This window comes from Pseudorca crassidens, chromosome 9, assembly GCF_039906515.1.
Source record: "Pseudorca crassidens isolate mPseCra1 chromosome 9, mPseCra1.hap1, whole genome shotgun sequence".
Taxonomy (NCBI): domain Eukaryota; kingdom Metazoa; phylum Chordata; class Mammalia; order Artiodactyla; family Delphinidae; genus Pseudorca; species Pseudorca crassidens.
In genome coordinates, this window is record NC_090304.1 from 53,933,549 (window position 1) to 53,956,707 (window position 23,159).

At 54.1% G+C, this 23,159-nt stretch overlaps 1 protein-coding gene and 1 long non-coding RNA gene across 4 annotated transcripts; one reads left to right on the forward strand and one right to left on the reverse strand.

Annotated features, from left to right (window-relative positions):
- Positions 1-1,209: 1,209 nt before the first annotated feature.
- SERPINH1 (serpin family H member 1) lies at positions 1,210-11,466 on the forward strand. Of its 2 annotated transcripts, XM_067750388.1 has the most exons (6): positions 1,264-1,367; positions 2,851-2,894; positions 5,359-6,014; positions 7,203-7,301; positions 7,416-7,648; positions 10,441-11,466. In XM_067750388.1, the coding sequence occupies exons 3-6, from the start codon at positions 5,393-5,395 to the stop codon at positions 10,741-10,743; spliced, it is 1,257 nt and encodes a 418-aa protein (XP_067606489.1). In that variant the 5' UTR covers positions 1,264-1,367; positions 2,851-2,894; positions 5,359-5,392; the 3' UTR covers positions 10,744-11,466. The 2 variants fall into 2 exon arrangements, with proteins under 2 accessions (XP_067606488.1, XP_067606489.1); XM_067750387.1 differs by lacking the exon at positions 2,851-2,894 and having other exon boundaries at positions 1,210-1,367.
- Positions 11,467-16,345: 4,879 nt separating this feature from the next.
- Positions 16,346-21,080, reverse strand: LOC137230628 (uncharacterized). Of its 2 annotated transcripts, none has more exons than XR_010946192.1 (3): positions 20,781-21,080; positions 18,895-19,025; positions 16,346-16,728 (listed from the first exon to the last, which is right to left on the reverse strand). It is a non-coding gene; the product is annotated as an uncharacterized lncRNA (long non-coding RNA). The 2 variants fall into 2 exon arrangements; XR_010946191.1 differs by having other exon boundaries at positions 18,895-18,988; positions 20,781-21,075.
- Between the last annotated feature and the right edge of the window lie 2,079 nt (positions 21,081-23,159).

Below are 23,159 nucleotides of genomic sequence, written 5' to 3' on the forward strand. Positions count from 1 at the left end.
GGAAGCAAGAAGATATTCAGCACAGTTTGTTGATTGAATGAATGAGTGCGTGAGTGAAGTGTCTGTCCCTTCCTCTCCATACTGGGGTCCATGGGTTATCTATGATTTCCCTATTAAAGATCTGGGGGAGGGAGGGGGATGTCCTAAATCATCCTCTACCTTCTCAAGTTCCCTACTAAGATGTGCATACCCCCCTCAGAATGTTCATCCTAAGGGCAGGGACTTTGTCCTGTTCTTGGTTGTGTCTTCTGCACCTGGAACGGAAATGAATACCCCAGCTTAGCTCAGAGCTCAAGAGGCTATCAACTGGGGAAGGGTGGGGCAAGAGGAGTTGATAGTGAGACCTGTGGGAGAGGACCCAGACAGGGAGGGGGCAGGGACGACCAAGGACAGAGACACAGAGACAGAGACAGACAAGGAAAGGAAGCAAGGAATGACATTTCACAAAGGAACTGAGGCCCAGAAAGGAAAGTAACTTCTTTAGGGGCACACAGTATATTAGTTAGTTGACAGCCAGGGTTTTCTTCCTGTGCACCCCTCCAGGCCCAGGCAGACCATGTGGTGTTTCCCAGGTGTCTCCAATACTTTCCTAGGTGAGGGTCAGGTACTGGGACTGGCCCGACCACTCTTCCTGTTGGGTTGGCCACTGAGGTTGAGCTCCAAGGTGTTCAGGATAAACTGCACATGGAGAAGGGTGCTGCCTCCCAACCTCTGACCACCTCCCCTGAGAGGAAGGAGAGGGGCCCTGACTGAGGAGGGGGTGTGTAGGGGAACCCAATTAAGTTTCAGCTCAAAAATGAAGGAATGGATCCACTTGGAGGCAGAGCTGCTGCAGGGAAAGGGGTGCTGGAAGGAATGTGCAATCAGGGGTAGCTGGCTTGTGCAAAGAGCCTTGGGGTGTTAGGGGGCTCCTCTCCGGGGAGTTGGACCCTGGAGACCCATGTCCCCTCCAGCTAAGTGTTCCGAGCTCCCACTAGGGTGCAGAGTCTCAGCTGAATCAAAGGATGCCTGCTCGCTCTGCAGTCGTGCGGGCCCCGGGCGCCCAGCCTCAAGGCAGGGGCTCCCCGGGTGCCGCGACCCCGTCCGATGAGGGGGGCAGTAGGACCCAGGGGCCGGGTGACTGCCCGCAGAGGGAGAGGCGGGAGCCGGGGCGGTTTGGGGGAGGTCTTTGGCTTTTTTTGGCGGAGCCGGGGCGCCCTCCGGAAGCTTTTCTAACTTTCCAGAAGTTTCTCGGGACGGGAGGGAGGTGGGGTGGGGGAACGCCATATATAGATCTGGAGAGCGGGGGCGCGGCGGAGAGTGGAATCCGTTCGCGGCTCGAGTGCGGCACTGTGACTGCGGTCCCGGCGCCAGCACAGCCCGGCCAGGTGAGGGGCGGGGGCGGCCCGGGTGGGGCGGGAGCGGCCGGGGAGAGCGGCGGGAGCTTTGGGGGTGCTCAAGAAAACGAGAGGGGAGAGCGGCCCACGAGAGGGGAGAGCGGCCCGCGGGAGGGTTTAGGGGCCACTCCAGAGCCCGCAAACTGGAGTCCCTGGCACTTTGGGGACAGCTGGAGGGTTCGGCATGGAGAACCCGGGGCTGCGGGGTGATGGCGGAGCGAGCCCGAGGGCCAGAGCAGAGATCAGAGCCGGGATGGGGAGTCGGGGCACTCAGAGGGCCCGGAAAAAGTGCAGGGTTCCGCAGAAGTGTGGGGCAGGGGTGCTGGTGGCAGAGAGGAAACAGTGGGGCTGGGAGCCGGGATGCTGAGGCTCGTCCCTCTGCAGGATCAAGGAGGGAGAAGATGGGGTCTGGAATGCCTTCCAGCAGGGACAGGGAGGCCAGGCTGGCTTTGCATGTCGGGGTGCCTCCAGTTGTGGGGTTGAGGCCCAAGGGCCAGTGGACCACCCTCCTCACAGGCTTGCTGGGGGCGCATCTGAGCCTCCTGAGGTAGGGTGGTAGGAAAAGGAGGTGAAATAGCCTTGACTTTTACTTGGCTCTTGGGGTCCCCATGGTTTGGGAGGAGTCCCCCACCGCGGCTCCATTTCTGATCGGCAGCCAGCACCAGTCTCCCCCACTTCCCTCCAAAAAGGGGTGCGTCCTCCCACAGAAGGGACAAGGGGGCGCTCCCTAGAAGGCTTTGAGTCACCCACTCTAATTCTGTCCACCGCCACCTGGTTCCTGGAGTAACTGCAGGGTTAAGGCTACTTAAGAGGCCGGGGTTCCCTGCCCCCAGCTTAGGGACATTCCTGAGACGGCTGGAGTGGTGGAAGAAGAATGAAACCGCTTCCAGCGTGACCAGAAAGGCCTGGCCCCTCCTCTTCCCGGGCTTCCGGCTGGTCCCGCTGGTCTGCAGGGCCCGGATGGAGGCCGGATGGAGACCGAAGGAAAATCAGGGGGCTTTGGTTCCCTGGAAGTCTCTGGCTGGGACCACACCCTACTGTCCTCTGGCAGTTCATCTGCCCATCCCCCCTTCCTGAGGCCTCCGCGTCCCCTCCTTTTGTCTCTGGTCACCGGGATTCCCAGCAGAAATGTTTTTTCACGGGCTGTGTAACAGGACACCACATCCAGCCCTCCAGAGGGGCTCTGTGGGTGCTTCTGGGAGGAAGGAGCCCTGTGCTAGGAAGCCTGACCCCCACTGATCCTTGGTGGACTGGAGGTGGCTCCCTGCCCGCTCTCTGGCCTCAGTTTCTCCCACTGTTTGGTGAAGTGAAGGACCTCCAAGGTCATTGTAGATCTGGGACTGGTTACGTCTTCCTTCTGCCAGGGGCAGTGCAGACAGGGTTCCATATGGGGGCTGGGCCTACCAGGCCCCCTCCTCACCACCACGCCAGCTCTGCCCTATCCCATCCTCCTCACTCTTCTGTTTTCTTTCAGAATGAAAAAGGCAGGCATTGACCTCCCCCTGAGGCAGTTTCAAGGTACTTTAGCCCTCCTCAAGTGTTCGAGAGCCCTTCTGGTGGTCCCCCCCCAGCATCTGCTTCCCTTCCCTCTACTTACAAAAATCTGGAACCCAGTCTCAACTTGGCCTGGCTAGCTGTGGGCACAGCCCTTGGTTCTGGGCTCGTGTATTTTTCTTTATGGGAGTATAAATCTTCTAACCTTAGCCTAAGGGCTAGGATTTCTCTGTAGCAACAGGGGCTGGGCTGTGGGAGGCTGGCTTGCTTGCAGTGACTTGCCTTCCTCCGTTCCTACTGCTGGGTTAACAGGGCAGCCCTTCTCCATAGCTGCACATCTCCCTGCAGAGAGTGACGTTGCGGGCTGGAAGCTAGGGCCAGGGAGGCTCCGTGGCACCCCCTGGGACCTGAACCCAGGCCTCCCGCTTCCCGAATAGGAAGCCCCCCTCTGCAGGCGGGTGCAGATAATTCAGTTTCCAGCCTGCCACGTCACCCGGCGCAGGAGCGCAGCTGTGTGGCTGCCTGAGGAATCCCAAACTAGTCATTTGGAGCTTTCTTAAAAAGCCCCTCCCAGCCCTTTAAGGTCCTGGTTGGCTGGGGGTGGGGCTGTCAAGACAGTGCCTGCCACGTGGCAAGGCTGTGAACTAGACTCCGAGACTGTCTCTCAAGGGGATGCTGGTGGCCTCTGCAGAGGTCCCAGCTCTGGCATCAGCTGTCTGGACTAAAGGCGGCCTTTGAATAGGATGACCATATATATGCCTGTTGTCCTGGCCTAATAATTAGTAGTGTCCCATTTTACACTCTTAAGTGTCTTTTTTTGTACAATAATTATATGGCCGCTCTGCCTTTGAGGCTCCAGGCCTGGTGGGGAAGTAGCTAGGGCTGGGAGGAAGGCGGGCTGGGCCCTGAGATATTCCCTTCCCAATCCGTTCTTTAGGGTGAAATTCTGTCTTACCTCTGCAATCCATACTCTAGGCTACAGATCTCTTTGATACCGCCCCCCAGGCAGCTGTGGGGCTCAGTGGCCTTCCCTCCTCCCACCACCTCTCCCCATGTACCTTTTGCTTCTCCTCTGCACCGCACCTCCAAGGAGGTGGCAGCCCAGGGAGGGGGGCCTTGGCTTGGTTCACAGGATGGCTGCAGCAGTAGAGTCTTCGCAGAAAGCCAGTGCTCCCCAGGCAGGTTCAAGGCCTGAGGGTCGTCCACCAGGATTCTGAGTTTTCCGTCTTCTTGAGGACCATGAGATGGAATCTGCCAGAGCCATGGGATCACCGCGGCTCCTTCCAAACCTTCCCTTTGCCATGTCACCTCCTCTTCCCTTGTGCTGCCTGGAGAAGCGGAAATGACCTCAGATTGGAGGAGTGTGGAAATAAGTCCATGTGGAGAGACTGTCCTGATGGGAGGCCCCAGAGAGGGGAGAGGGGCTTGTCCTAGGGGCCACTGCTACTGCTGTGGTTTGAGGAGGGGACCTGAGGGCAATCTTGAAGCCACAGAGTAGATAGGCACGTGTGGTGATGACTGTCAGATGGGAGGGAAGAATGGAATCTGAGGTGGCCCAGCTTCCTGGGAGAATGAACACACATCTGGCCACCAGCCTCTGGTGAAGGGGTGTTGGTGTCATTGTTCCTTTGAGCTGTGACTTACCCTCTCCCTTAGTATCCTTCCTCTCAGGAAACCTTCCCCCCCACACACCCGCCGGCTCCCCCCGCTTTTGTCCTGGGGATTTCACATCCGCTCCAGGGGCTGTGGGCAGACGGGCAGGCAAGTCCCTGCCGAGACAGAAGCCTGGGCATGGACACCTAGACCCATACAACTTGGAAAATGGCGCCTGAGGCTCAGAGAGGGGAGCACACACACATGCACACAGGCGAACTCAAGGTCACCCTTGGGGCAGCAGAGCAGAGCATCTGGACTCTCTCATTTAATGAGTGAACCAACTGGCGACTCATTAACATCCCAGGGCAGGAGGAAAGGCATTCGGGGAGGAGCAGGCCTGTACCTCCACCCCACATGACATCCTTTGTGCAGGCCCCTGAGTTTCATGCAGACCCTGAGCCCATCTACCACTTTTTTTTTCCCCCACTGGAAAAGGGCCCCAGGGTTGTATGAGATCAGAGCTAATAACTAAAGGCCCCAGGTTTGGGCAAGTGGCCCTGGTTTTTGTTCATTAAGGAACAGCTGAGGCCTCTTGTGTGCCAGGCACTGGGGATATAGACAGAAGCCAGACTAGCTAGGTTTCCTACCCTCCTGGAGGTCACAGACTAATTAGGGATGGAAACAGTACATAACAAACATAAGTCTAAATGTTAAGTTCAGTGCAAGAAATCAATAGAGCTGAGGTGGGGATTTGCCTGCTTTGGCTAGGGAGTCAAAGAAGGCCTCTGAGAGAGTGGGCAGACGGAGACCCCCAATCTGGGCAACCCGGAGTTAGGTCCGGGCTCCCTAGAAATAGGGCTTCAGGGGCACCCTCTCTCTGCCACCCTCACAGGTCCTCCGTGGTGCTCACACCCCGCCTCCCAGCCATGCGTGCCCTTCTGCTCGTCAGCACCTTCTGCCTACTGGCCAGGGCCCTGGCCGCCGAGGTGAAGAAACCCGCGGCTACAGCAGCTCCCGGACCGGCTGAGAAGCTGAGCCCCAAGGCGGCCACGTTTGCTGAGCGCAGCGCCGGCCTGGCCTTCAGCCTGTACCAGGCCATGGCCAAGGACCAGGCGGTGGAGAACATCCTGCTGTCGCCTGTGGTGGTGGCCTCGTCCCTGGGGCTAGTGTCGCTGGGCGGCAAGGCGGCCACGGCGTCACAGGCCAAGGCGGTGCTGAGCGCCGAGCAGCTGCGCGACGAGGAGGTGCACGCGGGCCTGGGAGAGCTGCTGCGCTCGCTCAGCAACAGCACGGCGCGCAACGTGACGTGGAAGCTGGGCAGCCGCCTGTATGGGCCCAGCTCGGTGAGCTTCGCAGAGGACTTCGTGCGCAGCAGCAAGCAGCACTACAATTGCGAGCACTCCAAGATCAACTTCCGCGACAAGCGCAGCGCCCTGCAGTCCATCAACGAGTGGGCGGCGCAGACCACCGACGGCAAGCTGCCCGAGGTCACCAAAGACGTGGAGCGCACCGACGGCGCGCTGCTGGTCAATGCTATGTTCTTCAAGCGTGAGTCCGGAGGGGCGGGGCAGGGCGCGGTGGGGCGGGGCCTCCTCTCCCCGGAGCCCCGCCCCTGGCAAATCAGGTCAGTGTTCCCGTGCTGAGCACCACAGCTGGGGCTCCTTCAGTCCTCATTAACAACCTGTGGACCCAGAGGGAGGCACTGTTACTGAACTCTTGTTACATACGAGACACTAGATTCAGAGAGGTGTAGTGTTGTGTCTAAAGGAACGGGACAGAGATGCAAGCCCCACTGAAGGACTCCGTAAGATGTGCTCCTGCCGTGTTTCATCACATCAGAGTGTTGTTGTCTTGGAATCAAATTTAGTAATCAGTTCTATCTCAGTTATGAGCTGGAGAAAGGCTCCACATCTGTGATCATTACTAACCCTCAAAGCAACTTTGGGGGCAGGTGGTGTTACCTACATTTCACAGGTAAGGAAACTGAGGCTCAGCTAGGAGGAGAGAGCCCGGACTCAGGTCCAGGTGCATCTTGAATTGAAGATTCGATTTGGGCTTAATGTGTATTTTTGATTACCTATATGGATAGCACTCTTCCTCTCACGGCATGCTGTGAGGATGAGGTGACCCCTCTTTTACAAATGAAGGGACCAAGATAGGGGTGAAAGGTCTTGCAGCCAGTTGGTGACTGAGACTGAATTTGAATACACGTCTGTATGTGACATAGGGCAGGGCTCATGCCACTGTCACGTATTCATGGTTTTTTTGGGTCATTTTGGGGGGCACAGAGACAGGGCTTGCAGACAAGAATGAAGGGTGGTCTTGGGGCATCCCCTGCCCGGGGCACAGACCTCAGTTAGCAGGTGGGGTGGGAAGTCTAGCTCAGCGCATGTTGCGCAAATGCCTGACAGCTGTCAGGGCGGAGGTGGACGTGGTGGTAGCTAAGCTGAGGGTCCTCCTTCTGAAGGCACCCCCTGTCATGTGGAAACAGGTAGGCCCTAAATGTAGAGAGCCGTATCTTCAGGCAGCATGTCCTGGGGCCAAGACCCACACCCCCAGAGCAGGGAACATGTACTCTGTGGGCTGGGTGCTCGGGGGGAGGTGGGCCGCAGCTGAGCCCAGAAGACTTTAACAAAGGCCTTGAGCAGGGAAAAATCCAGGGTATGCAGTTGAGGGGAGTGTCTTGACAAGATGGGGGCATCTATTTCTGACCTTGTGTCCTACTTCCCACTACAGCACACTGGGATGAGAGATTCCACCACAAGATGGTGGACAACCGAGGCTTCATGGTGACCCGTTCCTATACCGTGGGCGTCACCATGATGCACCGAACAGGTAGGTGCCTTGCAGGGCGGGGTTGGGGGGGCGAAGTGGGGGCTTGAGGGTGCTTGGGGCCTGGCCCGCCCCCGCCCCACAGTGTTCCCAGAGCCGCTTCTGCTCTTCTCCCAGGTCTCTACAACTACTATGATGACGAGAAGGAGAAGCTGCAAATCGTGGAGATGCCCCTGGCGCACAAGCTCTCCAGCCTCATCATCATCATGCCCCACCACGTGGAGCCCCTGGAGCGCCTTGAGAAGCTGCTGACCGAAGAGCAGCTGAAGACCTGGATGGGGAAGATTCAGAAGAAGGCTGTTGCCATCTCCCTGCCCAAGGGTGTGGTAGAGGTGACCCACGACCTGCAGGTGAGGGATGGCCCAACTCAAGGGCCTACAGGGCTTGGAGGGGGGCATGGCGCATGGGGCAACCATTCACCAGCTCAGCAGGTCTGTCCTGAGCCCCTCTGGCTGTCCAGGCAGTACTGGGCTGTGTTGGGGGAGGAGGCATGGTCCCTGCCCTTGGGAAGATGGTGATAACATCAATAGCTAAATATTGGGTTGGCCAAAAAGTTCGTTCAGGTTTTTCCGTAACACCGTATGGAAAACCCAAACGAACTTTTTGGCCAACCCAATATAATTGAGCACGTGCTGTATGCTAGGCACTCTGCCTAAGCACTTTGCATGTATTAAACTCTTAATTCTCAAAACAACTTTATTAGGTAGGACTATCAACCTTATCTTACAGATGAGGAAAGTGAGGCTCAGGAAAGTTAAATGACGTATCCAAATTCACACAGTCAATAACTCAGACGTTTTTGCAGGCATGCCTCATTTTATTGTGCTTCGCTTTACTGCGTTTTTTTACAAACTGAAAACATATGGCAATCCTGCGTCAAACAAGTCTATTGGCTCCACTTTTCCAACAGCATTTGCTCGCTTCGTGCCTCTGTGTCACGTTTCAGTAATTCTCGCAATATTTCAAACCCTCCAGCAGCAAAAAGATTGACTCCCTGAAGGCTCAGATGATGGTTAGCATTTTTTAGCAATAAAGTATTTTTAATTAAGGTATGTACATTGATTTTTTAAGACATAATACTATTGCAGAGTTAATAGACTACAGTATAGTGTAAACATAACTTTTATATGCACCGGGAAACCAAAAAGTTCGTGTGACTCACTTTATTGCAATATTCACTTTATTGTGGTGGTCTGGAACTGAACCCGCAGTATCTCTGGGGTATGCGTGTATAGACTGTTCAAGCTGGAGGATTGTCCCCCATGCAGTAATAAGACTAATAATGGCTTTCAGCTCTGAGTCACTTGGCTGGAAACTTAACCAAACCCGCTCAACATCATTTCTCCCTCATGACCACCCTGGGTGGTGGGCAGCGGCTCAGAGAGAAGCAGTGACTCGCTAAGGTCACCCTGGCTAGTAAGCAGTGGAGCTGCAGTTAGTTCTCAAGGTGAAAACTCAGGGTGGCCTTTTTGTCAATCAGGAGAGAAAGATTTTTTCCTCTACTCGAAAGGGAAAACTTTCATCTCATTCCTTCCTTGGATTCCAGAAATGATTCCTTGGCAGGTCTCTCACCTACAGAATTGTTTCAGACTTGTTGCTGAGAGAGCGTGGAGAGAGAAAGCTTGAGATGAGATGGGGCTTAGGCTCCAAACTGGAGACTAGTGGAACTTGTGTGGTCTGTACTGTAGACGGCACTGAGGGTTTCCAGAGGAGCCACCTGTCTCCCTCTTGCGCTTGTCCCGACTCTACCCCAGCCCTTTCTCCTGCAGTTGCTGTCATCTGACTCCCTTTCTTTCTCCCGTGTTTTCCTGGCACCCTGGCTGGACACACTACCCGCTATCCTGCAATAGATTGAGTTGGGAAATTCCAAGAGGGTGATTTGTGCAAAGTCAAGGGGACTGGAATAGCTGGGCCTAGAATGCCTGTCTCAGGACACCCTGACTCTCAGATCCCTAGGTCTCGTGCCCGTTTGGCCATGCTGGGGAAGTGCACTGTCCCGCAGAAGCCTGGGCCCTGAAGGCTGCTATTCACTCAGCCGACAGTCCTTTACTGCCACCTCTTCTGCACTGAGAGCCAGGGAGAGCCCTGAATATGGGCCCTGCCTTGAGGGAGCTCTGAGCCAGGTGGGAGAGACAGACAGGACCACACACTGATAGCCAGAGGGAGGCCAGGGGTGCTGAGGCCCAGAGAGGCGCGGCTCCAGTCTTGTGGGATAGGGAAGCCTTCTCGGAAGACGTGGAGTCTAAAGGGACCTACAGAGACAGGGTAGCCACTGAGATGCCATCGAGGATGCAGTTTCAGGGAGGCTGTTGAGTGGAGAGCGGAGTGGGACATACTGAGGGTTAAGGCTGCAGTGCAAGCACAGGTCACAGGAAAGAGCTTGTCCTTGGCTTCCAGGGTGCGGAGCCTTAGAAGAGTGTGTGTGTGTGTGTGTGTGCGTTTTGACTTTTTACTATGGAAATGTATAAAGATATATTAAAGAGAGATTAGTATCAGGAACCCTCATGCATCCGTCACCCAACATCGACCATCGTCAGCTCATGACCAATAAGGATTCATTTATACACACCCATTCCTCACCCATCAGATTATTTTGAAGCAAATCCCAGATATCATATCACTCTGGAAAGGTTTTAAGCCCCAGAGTGATGTGGTCATAGCTGTCCTTAGGATAAGTCTTTCTCAAACGAGTGTGTCAAGAATTACCTGGAGAGTTGGTTCAAAAGGTTCCCAGCCCACCCCCAGAGATTGTGATTCCGTGGCTCTGGGCTGGAGCCAGGGAATGTGCGCTTCGTGTAAGCCCCTGGGTCACGCTGATGCTGGCGACCCACCACCCACAGTCTGAGAAGCACAGGTCAAGGTGGCTCGGCGGGGCCAGGCATAGATTCTGCCTTTTCCCCCTGGGCCTTAGTTTCCTCATCTGTGACGTGGTGATTGGAAGCTGTTGCAGGGTTTTCATGAGAATTAGGAAAGCAGTGCTTGGCAGTGCCCACGCCATGTCTGGCACACAGAAGGTGGCAGGGAGTGGTCATCTCTGCTCTGAGGGAAGAGACGGGAGGAGACGGCAGGCGGTGTGGGTGGAGGGTGAGGGTCTAGGAGCCTTACCCACCGTGGCCTCACCGGCACTCACCTGGTCCTGCAGAAACACCTGGCTGGGCTGGGTCTGACTGAGGCCATCGACAAGAACAAGGCAGACCTGTCTCGCATGTCCGGCAAGAAGGACCTGTACCTGGCCAGTGTTTTCCACGCCACCGCCTTCGAGTGGGACACAGACGGCAACCCCTTCGACCAGGACATCTATGGGCGTGAGGAGCTGCGCAGCCCCAAGCTCTTCTACGCCGACCACCCCTTCATCTTCCTGGTTCGAGACACCCAGAGCGGCTCCCTGCTGTTCATCGGGCGCCTGGTCCGGCCCAAGGGTGACAAGATGCGAGACGAGTTGTAGGGCCCCAGGGTGGGTGTGGGATGGCACGGGGCAGCGGGAGGCTCCTGAGACACATGGGTGCTATGGGGGTGGGGAGCTGAGGTACTGACCTTGGATGGTCCATGGGGTGGGGGTGGGAAAACAGGGGGGCTGGCTGTGTCTGAGCAGACCTTCCCAGCCAGGATTCACTCTGCCTGGACACAGGCCCCCAGATGTCAGGATGCTGAGCCCAGAGACCCCACATCCTGTGGGAGCTGGGCAGTAGTCGTGGAGCCCTGCTCTCGGCCCTGGGATCCAGGCTGCCTCGGTCAGTGTTCATATTTATAGCTGTGTGCTTTCTCATCTGTGAGACAGAATCGAGCTGGGGATTTAGCCAAGCCCTCATGGAATGGGGGCCCTCTTCCTGATACCACCACCACCTCAGCCCCTCCCCGGCTCCCTCCCAATCTTCTGACTTCCCTCAACTATAAAACTAGGTGCTGCAGCCCCTGGGACATGTACCTGCCCCCTGCCCCTGCCCCCCCCATGGGTCTGACCCCAGTGAGGGGGTCGGGTATAGCTTATGGGGGGGCAGGGGGAGCTCTTGGGCAGACTCCAGTCAGGCATCATGGGGATGAACATTTTTTTTTCCCTTTTATAGATTTTCAAAGATGGGGAGGAAAGGGGGGAAATGAGCCTTTGTTGCTGTCAAACAAAGATCTTATTTGTACAATTGTTTTTTTTCAATAAAATTTTCCAGTGAAATTTTGTCAGAGCATGGAAGGAGATTGGATCAGAGATTCCCATCTCATTCTTCCCCGGGGAAAAGGGCTCCTTCTGTTAAGCCACGTTTGCTACTAATAGCCCTTGTCAGGCCCTGAAATCCTGGCAGATGATACCATGTGGCAGGCCCACTATGTGCTGAATTGGAAATTGTTTTGGCTCGGGCTACCCTGGAGAGATGGTGGCTGCAGGGCCGGAGTGACAGTGCTGGACCTGGAGCCCAGACTCTGCTGTCCTGCTGTGCAGGGCCCCAGGGTCCCAGTCTTCAGCCCCCTAGGCTTTCACTTAAAGCTGACCTCATCCACATCCAGGGCCAGAGGGCACAAGCTCAGGCTGCCCAGCTGGGCAGGACTTTGTGAAGAAGGAGCTTGTGGGAACCTTGCTCTGTGTTTGGGTTTGCAGCAGGAGATGAGGGACCTGATAACAGTCCTCACACTGGTTACTTTTCATGGTCCTTGGGGCTCCTGACATCACAGCTCAGGGAGGGAGAGGGCAAGTGGGATGCACAGGACAGAAGACCAGTGGCCAGGGAGGCAGAGGAACAGAGGAAACTGGATTCATGTCCCATCTCTGCTGTTTGCTGGCTGTGTGAATTTGGGAAGGTCACTACCTCTCTCTGGGCACCTCTCCAGCTTCTGTTTGCCAACAACTCTGCCCTGGGGGTTGTTGGTCCGAGGAGGGAATCCCTGCCTGGCTGGGCAACCTAGTTGGAGTCCTCCAAGGTGTGAATGGGGCTGCAGAAGGGCCAGCTGATTCACTCCCATTATTACCATAATGCAACACAACTGTTTAGAACTCCAGGTCTGTTCTGTGCTGTGAACCCAATAAATTAGATCTCTGCCCTCAGGAGGCTTCATCTAGAAGTGGAGACGTAGGGACAGTGACAAGTATGCTCGGTACACACCGTGTTCCAGTCCCCTGGATCATTCTGTTCCCAGACATGCCACACTTACTCTCCTGCCTCAGGGCCTTTGCACTAGCTGTTCTTTCTGGCAAGTGGTTCTTCTAGATCTTTGCAAGCCTGCTTTTTTGTCGTCCAGAACTCGGCCTAAATGTCATCTACTCCACAAGGGCCTTCCCTAACCACCCAGTATAAGCAGCTCCTCCACAACATCAGTTTCTTTACTATGTTTTCTTGTTTTACTGACTCAGTGCTCCTAAATTATCCACCTATTGACACATTTGGTCTGTCCCCACTACTAGAATGGAAGCTCCACGAGAATAGGGACGATGACTTTTTTAAAAAAATTTTATTTATTTATTTTTGGCTGCATGCGGGCTTTCTCTAGTTGCGACGAGCGGGGGCTACTCTTCGTTGCAGTGCACGGGCTTCTCATTGCGGTGGCTTCTCTTGTTGCGGAGCACGGGCTCTAGGTGCGTGGGCTTCAGTAGTTGTGGCATGTGGGCTCAGTAGTTGTAGGTCACAGCCTCTAGAGCGCAGGCTCAGTAATTGTGGCACATGGGCTTAGTTGCCCATGGGCATGTGGGATCTTCCCGGACCAGGGATCGAACCCACGTCCCCTGAGTTGGCAGGCAGATTCTTAACCACTGCGCCCATGTCTTGTTCATCACTGTATGTCCTGCACTCAAATTCAGTGTCATACACACATAAGGCACTCAAAACATTTTAGTAAGTGAAAGAGCTGTGTTAGAAGGGCACCAGGGCTTCGGGAATCCAGAAGGGTGCTATGGGTGGGTGCCATGACTGCCATGGGGAGATCAAGGAAGACTCCCAGGAGGAAGTGCCATGTAGGCTGCCTTGAAGGGTAAGTAGGCATTTCTTGATCAGAAAAATGATTTTAATAATACCAGCTGGTCCTTCCTTTGTATTTTGCTTCTACTATGTGCCGAACACCATGTTGGTCACTTGATATATATAAATTTTATCCCAGCCTCCTAACGGCTTGGCTAGGTAGGAATTATTCCCATTTTACAGGTGAGATAACCGAGGCTGCGAGAGGTTAAGTGACCTGCCTGAGGCTCCACAGCCAGTGGGGCTGAGTTGGGAAATGCTCCTAGCCAGCTGGAGAGTTGTTCTTCCTCCATGACACACAGAAAGGGCAGGAGAGGAACTGGCCAGATTTTAACAGGAAAGGTACATAACCTCAGTCTGTATACGTTGTCCAACTTAGTCCCCACAATAGCCCAGTTAGGTGGGAAGTCTTCCTACTCACACAGGTATAGTTCAGAGATGGGGAGACTGGACTAGAAGCTGGGACTCCGGGACCCAACGCTCAGCCTGCAACAGCTTCCCCACCGGGTGGGCATGGGCAGTGAAGGAAGGCAGGGCTGAGTGTGGGGCTGCCCAGATGACACAAAGGGGGCCCTGAGGCCACCTGCCTCCATCTGGGCACAGGCGGGAGGGTGGTGGGAGGTCTGTGCTCCCACCTCAGTGAGGGGTGGGGTTGCTGGTGTGAAGGGTGGCAGGGCAGGTGGTGGAGGTGGATAGGTCAAGGTTGGGCTGGGGCTGGACCAGCCACGTCGGCACCCTTGATGGCCCATCACAGCTCTGTGTGGAGGTTTCTTGCCACCTGGAGGCCACTGAAGGGACCTCCTTGTTATTTCCACCACTGTGCTTGTTAAAAGTCTCAGAAAGATGATGACCCTGCTGCACTGTGTGGGTCTTGGATGTGAGTGCAAGTGTGGGGAGATGGGGATTAACTTTTACTGAGCACCGACTATGTGCCCTGCACTGCCGGGTACACATGAGGGAAGCTCTTAATTCTTAGAGCTTCCCTCAGGGGTAGCTATTACCATCCCAAGTTATAGAAAAGAAAACTGGGGTTTAGAGAATAACGTGACCAGCCCAAGGCCACCTAGCAGGTCAGTGACGGAGCCTGGCACGTATGGGAGTGCAGGTCAGCTGGCTGTGGAGGAGAGAGGTGGTCGATACGCGTGAGCTCCGTGCTCCACGGTTTACAGGAGGCGGTCAGTAACCAATGGGATTCTATATAATCTTTACTCCAGTCCCCGCAGCTAAAGCCGCCTTGAGAGTAGCCCTTGTCTGCCCATGCCCTGGCCACATCCCCAAACCCAGCACAACGCCTGGCACATAGGAGGTGCCTAATAAATGCTCATTCAAAGGAAGTGGTCCAGTGGGTGCTCTGGTGCTTAGCAACAGAGGCATTGGAGCCTGGCAGACCAGACTGGAAGCCCAGTTCTGCCACTCCTAGCTGTGTGGCCTTGGGCCAGATACTTAACCTCCCTGAGCTTCAGTTTCCTCACTAGTAAGATGGGAATGATAATAGCAAGTACCTCATAGAGCTGTGGTGAGAACGAAATGAGGTAACCCATGGTACCTGGCAAATAATATGTGGCCGAGAAATATTAACTATTAATAAGAGAAGGTAAATCAAGATCGTACTGCAGAGCTGGGATTTGAACCCAGATCTCCACAACTTTAAAGCCTGATTCTTTCCATCATGCCATACAACCTGGGGGTCAGGCAGAGCTGAAGTGGTCAGGGAAGACTTCCTGGAAGAAGAGGTGCTAGAGGTTGGTAGGAAAGAGGGGAAGAGGCATTCTGGAAGAGAGGCCCAGCGTGAACAGAGGTGCGGCCGCTGGAAGGGCCATGGGAGCTTGGGACACAGCGAGGGGCCCAGGGGAGGTGGGGGTGAGATAGAGGGAGGCCTGGCTGCCAGGTGCTGGGCTGAACTGCTCTGAGAGGGGCGAGGGGCTGGGAGGAGGCGGCTGACGGGGAGGCCCCGAGGTCAGTGAACGCTTCTGCAGGAGCAGAGCAGTTGGTTTTGCCACTCCCACCCCTCCAATTTCCCTCCTTTTCCCACAGCCCCCGCTTGACTTATCCCCTCCCCTGGACTTTCCTCCCTCTCCTTTTTTTTTTTTTTTTTTTTTTTTTGTGGTACGCGGGCCTCTCTCTGCTGTGGCCCCTCCCGTTGCGGAGCACAGGCTCCGGACGCGCAGGCTCAGCGGCCATGGCTCACGGGCCCAGCCGCTCCGCGGCATGTGGGATCCTCCCAGACCCGGGGCACGATCCCATGTCCCCTGCATCGGCAGGCGGACTCTCAACCACTGCGCCACCAGGGAAGCCCACCTCCCTCTCCTTTTGCTCATGTGGCCTCTTCTGCTGGTATCATGCCTCCCCCTACCTCTGCCAGTGGAGCCCTCCTCATCCTTCAAAGCCTATCTCAAAGGTTACCGACTCTCCAGAGACCCTTCCTGGGCCCCTGTCAGAAGCGCAGCTGCCTCTATGCTCCCAGAGCTCTGGGGAAGCATCTCTGGGCGCACGCACCACATTTTCCCTGCAGGTGCTCTCGGGGGGACTTGGTCCTTCAATACCTCTTGCTGTCACCTTTCTTCCTCTCTCTCTGTGACATGGACATGTCTGCTCAGCTCCCCTACGTGCCTACCGCCAGGGTTTCATTTGTGGGGGGAGCATGGAGTCCACATGTCCAGGCATGGGCTGATCCACCTGGCTGTCCCAGCAAGAAGTAGAAAGTGTTCTGACACTTCAAACACACCTACTGAGAAGCGGCCAGCTCTCAGACTTCCTTTTGTTTTTCATGTCATTCCTCTGTCTTGGTGTAAACCAGAGATGACAAACTCAACAGGGGAGCCGAGAGGAGGCCCAACAGGAGGGGAGAGCTAAGCTGTGTTATATAACTTACCAAGACAGGAGTTTGATGCTGCCGTCAACAAATTACATTGTCAGTTTGTCAGCTGAATTCCCAGTGCTGCTAGATCTCAGGTGAAATTTAGGGCACTGATCTCAGGGAGGGAATTAGAGGCCATATGGCAGGATTTGGATGATTTAGAGCTCCCCTAGCTCCAGTAAATCCCCGTGCAGCACCAGCTGCCTTGCCTGAAGACCTTGAAGTGACCTTGTCTTGGAAGTTACCCTGCAAAGTGTTCTAGTTGTTTATTGCAGAGAAACAAGCCACTCCACACTTAGTGGCTTAAAATGACAATTCACTCTTTTTCACAGTTCTGCGGGGCGGCTGAGCAGTCCTACTGGTCTTGTCTGGGTTCGCTCGGGTGACTGTATCCACTGGACGCTGGGCTCAGCTGGGATGGCTGGGCGCTGAGCCTCTCTCTTATGTGTGCCTGCATCCCCGTCTTCTTCCTGGCACAGTGGTGGCCTCAGGATTCTGAGAGGATGAAGGCGGGAGCTAAGCCTCTGAGGCCTGGGCTCTGCAGCTTATATCATGTCGCTTCCATCACACCCTGTTGGTCAAAGCAAGTCACGAGGCCAGCCTGGATTCGAGGGGTGAAAAAGAGACTTCACGTCTGGATGGAAAGAGCAGCGAAATATCATGGGCATGATTTCAATCTACCCCACAGGGGGAGGCCAAGTCTCTTCACGCACCAATCCCATTGTCTCCAGTCCCATAACTGGGATTAGACACTTTCCTGTCTCAGAAGACTAGTTCCAGAGTCAGATGGGGGAGGAGGAAGCAGCCACATCAGAAGAATTGCAAGATTTTGCTAATTTATATCACCAAGGAGTCTGGATGATATATGTGGGAACGTTTTCTGTGGGTGCTAGTGCATGGAGGCAGGAACACAGTTTTCACTGGGCTGGATTTATTAATATGGGTACATTTACCTCAGATTCTAGAGTCAGTGTGCCAGTTTGAGCACCTAGGAGTGGTTTTCATTGTTTGCTTAGCTGGTTGACTGAAACCTGGATTCAACTGAGGCCTATGCTTAATTGATATTGAAATGCCAGAATTCCTTGCTTTAACATAGAGGAAGGAATCCAGTGCTAAGGCAGGGAGCAATCTTGATGTGGATTTACCCTGTGTGACCCACTCACATACTCCCAAGCCAAGTTCCACACTCCCGACTTCCCCTTATAGAGCCTGGAGGAAATTCCCTTCGCCAAGGCATGAAGAAACATGTTAGTGAGGGGAGCATCTCTGAAACATGATGCAGTACTTGTTCTCTGCAGGCTAGGGATACTAGTGAAAGACACTGCCACAGAAATGGGCTCCATGATTTTAGTGGAAATGATGGGATCCCAGGGGAGCAGAGCACAGACAGCAGCACGTGGCCATCTGGGACGTCAGATGCCAAGTGGTACTCAGAATGGTCTAACCCACAGATGTCTTTAGCAAAGACTAATTGTTTAAGGGCCAAATAGGACCAAAGGGACCAAATGGATAGGCAGCCTCTAAGTCCTCCTTAATGTATAACAGAAACAACAAAGCAAAACAACAAACAAAACCCTCCAGGCCTGGTAGCAGAAGCCTGATTTGACCCACTATGAAAGAGAACTTTGGTCCCTCACCCAAAGCCCCTTGAATGGAAGAGAGGTCAGTACCCTTCAGAGCGGCCCCTTCAATAGCACCCCAGATACATACTGTAAATCTTCCTTTTAGCAGCCTACCTTCCACAAAAGGCCCTAGGCCATTTGCCAGAGAACTGTGCTCTGTGAAAGGAAAATACACAGGCTTTTCAGGGATTAGCAGACCTTGAGCTTATCTAATGCTAATTCCTGAGGACATAGAAAGCCACTGTGTAGAGGCTCAGGTGCATCAGGTGACAACTGGAGCTTTGACTCAAGTCCAGCCATGGTGCCTGGACTCATCCTGCAATTGTATTTTTAGTTTCAGGGTGTATAATTGAAATTTACAGCACACATGAGCCTCTAGACCTGTGGAATAAGGGCCATTATGGTAGAAAGGGCCAAGTGGAAGCTTCTGGAACTTTTTCTTCTTACCAATCAATAAACTGGTACAGATCTGGGAGAATCACAGAAATTTGTGCCCTCATCAAAACTTGAGAGATGTAGGCTGGTTTCTATTACATCCCACTTAATTTACTTCTTTGGTCTGTGCAGAAGGCACAGGTCTTGGAGAATGACAGCGAATTATCATAAGCTTACTCAGATGATTCCAGCAGCTACTATTCTAGGTATGGTCTTTTTATGGGAGCAAATACACATATATTTTGTTACTTAATGTGAAACTATTTATCTGAAAAAGAATTTTTTTTTAAACTTCCTCTGTGGAAAATACCAGAAGCAGCTTTCTTTTTCTTGGCAGGGACAGCAATACAGCTTTCTCATCTTGTCTTGAAACTCCCCAAGTCTCTGATTCTCTGTTACAATGTAACCTGTGGGGATTTTGACCATCCTCCCATAACACACAACATCATACTTGTCTGCTACACTGATTACATCATGTTCCTAGGATTCAGAGAGTGGAAAGTAGCAGGTACTTTAGATGCATTGATAAGATACAAATGTGCTGAGAATGGGAGATGAATCCCATAAGAACACAGGGCCCTGCCCCCTGAGTGACGTTTCTGGGTGTTCAGTGGTCTGGATCGTGCCAGGAAACATATATTAGTCAGGGTTCTCCAGAGAAACAGAATCAATAGAAGATACAGCTATAGATATGTGTATATAGAGATAGATACAAAGAGATGTATTATAAGGAATTGACTCACAGGATTATGGAGGCTGAGAAGTCTTGTGATCTTCTGTTTGTAAGCTGGAGACCTAGGAGAGCCAGTGGTATAGTTCCAGTCCAAGTTTGAAGGTCTGAAAAGCAGGAGAGCTGATGGTGTTTAGTTCCAGCCTGAAGGCAGGGGAAGACCAATGTCCTCGCTTGAAGACAGCCAGGCAGAGAGCAAATTCTCCCTTACTCAGCCTTTTATTCTGTTTCAACAAATTAGATGAGGCCCACCCACACTGGGGAGGCCAATCTGCTTTACTCAGTCTACAGATCCAATGTTAATCTCATTCCTTACAAACACACCCAGAATAATGTTTGACCAAATATCTTGGCACCCAATGGCCCAGTCAAGTTGATACATAAAACTGTCACATCCTGAAAAGTGAAAGGAATTTGCTGTTTTCTGTCCCTAGTAGTAAGAAAGAAGCACACTCGTTGGGCTTCTGTGTATTTTGGTGGCAATGTATGTCACATTTTGGTGTTCCGCTCTGATTTATGGAGTAACTAGTAAGAACCAAACTGAGTTCATCCTCCTGCCCAAACCTTCCGTTTCCTGTTTTCCTATTCATCCACCCAACACATAGTTATTACATATCTATTGGGTGTGTAGGCAAGAATGGAAGATTCTGTAATAGACAAAGAAATCACTGCTATAATAAAAATGATGGACAAGACCAAGTGTTGACAAGAATGTGGAGAAACTAGAACGTTTCATGTGTTGCTGGTGAGAATATAAGATGGTGCAGCCCTTGCCCCCCCAAGAATCAGGTCTAAGCTCACAGAGGATGTTAAACTGGATGGGCTGAGATGGAGAGGGGGGAAAAGTGTAGGTGCTTTGATGGATGAAGGGGTAGACTGGCCTGACTTGGGAATGGGGGTGTGTAGAAAGGGCAGGGAGCTGGGGGGTCTGGATTATGGGGCCTCTGAGGGATGGGCTCAGATGTGGATGGCTACAGGAGTATCTGGGGAATGGCACTAACACCACACAACCTGGGCAGGCTTTGGGAGCTCCGCAGCCAAACATGGTGCAGGGGGTGTGGGGCTGCCAGTGCCCCTCTGGCTGGGCTGGGGCAGCCATAGTGACAACCTATGTGTCTTCTCAGGATGGCCTAAGCCTCCTGGACCTAGGGACAGGGTGAGGCTCTAGGAAAATGACTAATATTAGAGTTCCTGCCCACCCTGGCAGTGAGAGGAGGGGCTCCAACTTGATTTAATTTGATTTATCAGAATAAAGAAATGCCTCATTTCTTACACCCTGAGTGCCATCATGTAATTCACATACAGAATTACAAACTGTGATATATGTGACGTAAGAGGGGGTGGCCATAGAGATAGAGAAAAGAAGGCAGATTCACCATTTATTTAGCTGGTAGAGGGCGCAGGTCTTAGTGACGGATTGGAAGTGGAGGGCTGGTAATTGGTGCAAAAAAATATTTCCAGGTTTCGGACTGAGAATGGCGTGCATTCCCCATCCCCTTCCTCTAGGTGATCCATCCTCGCCGCGACAAAGACAAAGACTACGGAAGGTGCCGCTGTAGTACGATTTGGCCCCATGGTCTGCCCTGAATCCGCACGCACCGCCTCCTCATTACACAAAAATGCCAAAAGGTGTCCAGGCAGTGCGGGGGTGTCCCCGGCAGGTGTTCAGGGCGGGGATCACTGTGCGAGGAGTAAAGTCGCAGTCTTTCCTTGGATCCGCCACAAGGGGCTCCAGCGAGGCCTCAGCCCAGCTCCAAGAGGGCCCCCCAGACCCGCCTTCGGGGGTCGCGCGCCCGCGGGTCCCCAGGCTTCTCTAGCCAGCCCGCTTCTAGGCCCTGGCCCGACCCCGCGCCGAGAAGCTCCGGCAACTGGGCCCGGAGCCCAGACGGGGAAACTGACCTGGCCGCATGGGCAAGACGGCGTGCGCGTGCGAGGACGGCCGCGGCTGGGGACTGGGGCTCAGCGCCGCCCGCCCGGGGGGTATGTCGGATCCCCAGCTGTCAGATTCAGAGCCGGGAGCCTGGTTAAGGGCTCTTTGGGCGGAGCCTGGGCATCTTCGGGATCCGAGTTTCGGATGCCAGCGCGCTTCCGAGGCCGCTCCGCGGGGAAGGGGCGCCGCCCTCTCTTCCTTCCCTCAGGCAGCCGCGTCTGGGTGGGGTTACAGGCCGCGGCCCGCCGGGGTCCTTTATCTGGATTCGCCAGGCCGCCGAGGGGCGGGATTGAGAGGGGTGGAGACGGCGCGTGCTGGGGAGGGGCTGGGAAATGGCTGCAGCTGGGAAGAACCAGGCTTAGGATGAAGTCTGCATCTGAGAAGGGCCAAGAGCATCTAGTTCATTTCCCGCCTTTCGCCGCCCCAGCCCAGGGCGGGGACCTGAGCCTACCACCTCTGTCACTGGGCCTTCTTCCAATGCAGTAGAGAGCTGGGCGTGATGCAGGTGAGGCGGTGGCCTGCAGCTCAAGCCTGAGCTGGAGGTTTTCTGCCTCAGTATCACCTCTTATCATCAGAGCCACTTTATCATCAGGAGGAAATTGAGGGGGCTGGCGCTGGGCTGGAGGCCGACCTGCTTCCGCCACTGCCGCCTCTCGGTCATCTGCACTCTCTCCCTCAGCTTTGGACCCTGGGCATCGCTCTCCTTATTGAATCACTCCTGGCACCGCAGGCCCTGGTCTCTCCTTACAGCTTTGGGCGAGACCTTCCTCAGCTTCCTTTGTGCCCTTCTCTTCCTACCTTTAAAAAGTCATCAGAGCCTTGGGCTGGGCCCACTTCTCTTTCCATTCTGACAGTGTCCCTGAGGGAGCTCAGCCTCCCCATGTGGGGCTGACCCCCACACATTGTTTCCAGGCAGCTGTCTCTTCAGAGGGGGAGCCCTGGTAGCCAGTGGCTTTCTGGACATTTGCCCCTGGATGTTGCCCATCACAGAGAGAGCACCATCTATGTGGCCCGTGGGAATGTGTGTGCCACGGGACCAGGTGTGTGGGTCAGAGGGAGAACTGAAAGGAGGGGCGTGGTGTCCGTACACAATACTTCTTTAGCCTCAGCGTGGTCTTTTCTTATCCGCAGGGCCCTATTAGAATTCACATGGCAGCAAACTGTGTTGGGTGAGCCAGGAAGAATCCTCGTGGGGTGTGTGTGTGTGTGTGTGTGTGTGTGTGTGTGTGTGTGTTTATAGAGGTGGCTTGTGGGGCAGAAAACACTGGTGCTGTTGGGAGTGGGGTGAGGAGGCGGGACTGGGGCCTGTTGCTCAGAAAACTTCACCATTTGGAAGTCATCAGTACTTCCTGTGATTTCTCTGTTAGAACCACGCTGAGCTTCTTAAAAAAGAGACCTTTAAAAAGGGTTAGTGTTCATAATGGGTCTCAAAGGTCTTAAAGGGGTAGGAGTGTTCCTTGGGAGCCAGCTTTGGTGGGGTCAACAGGTGGAGCTCTCCCCACACCCCCAGGCCCCTGAGGGCTCTGGGTTTTAAAGGGGAGGCTACTGTGACCCACACCAGTGGGATCCTAGCAGGGCCCATCTCTGAGCAAGGCTGAGCCTTAGCCCCCAGCTTCTTCCCAGTAACACGCTCACAGCCTACAGGACTGACTCCCTGACTCCCTCCCTGAGGTCCTGGGGTTCAGAAAATTGGTCACCCCTCCCTGGTCTCCGTTGTCTGCCCCAGAGGCCTGCTACACCCTTTGGTCAGGCCCTCGTGAAAATCAGGTTTCTTTGATTCAAGGACTTCCAGAGGGGGCTTACCCTGGCCCTCCCAGCCACATCCATGATACCCCTTCCAACCCCTGCTGCCTGGGCTGTCTCTACTTCATAGCCACTTTCTCTGAGAAGGCTTCCTGGATGCCCCTACTAGATTTTCTTTCTTCACTGTCCTCTCAAAGCCAGGCCTTTAGTTGTCCTAGGGCCTCATCCCACGCCACCTTTATTGTCATAAGACTGGAACTTCTGTACCACAGTGACCTCATGCCCAGCACTGAGCGAGGCACAAAGTGAGTGCTGAGGACAAGTCAACTGCAGGCATGAATGAGTGGGGGACTTCAGGCGTTGTTTTAAAAGCCCTGGCTGAGCTGTCCTGGATACTGAATGAGGACCAGCAAATGTTAGGTTCTGCCCTCATGAGTGTCCCGGGACCCTTCTGATCAGAGGCCTGGTTTACTCAAGAAGCATGACCCCTGGAGGACCTTTAGGACTGAGCCCTTGGCAAACAACTGTCATCCAGGGTTATCCTGGGCACCTGGGTCCCTGCTCCTGTCTCCTCTGCAGGTTTCAACTCTGAACAGTCAGCTGCT

Excerpts from the sequence above, each read along its gene's own strand:
- SERPINH1 (XM_067750387.1), top strand. The coding sequence starts at position 5,393 with ATGCGTGCCCTTCTGCTCGTCAGCACCTTCTGCCTACTGGCCAGGGCC. Across the intron at positions 7,302-7,415 it reads CACCATGATGCACCGAACAG|GTCTCTACAACTACTATGAT; the intron begins GTAGGTGCCTTG and ends CTCTTCTCCCAG. Across the intron at positions 7,649-10,440 it reads AGGTGACCCACGACCTGCAG|AAACACCTGGCTGGGCTGGG; the intron begins GTGAGGGATGGC and ends CTGGTCCTGCAG.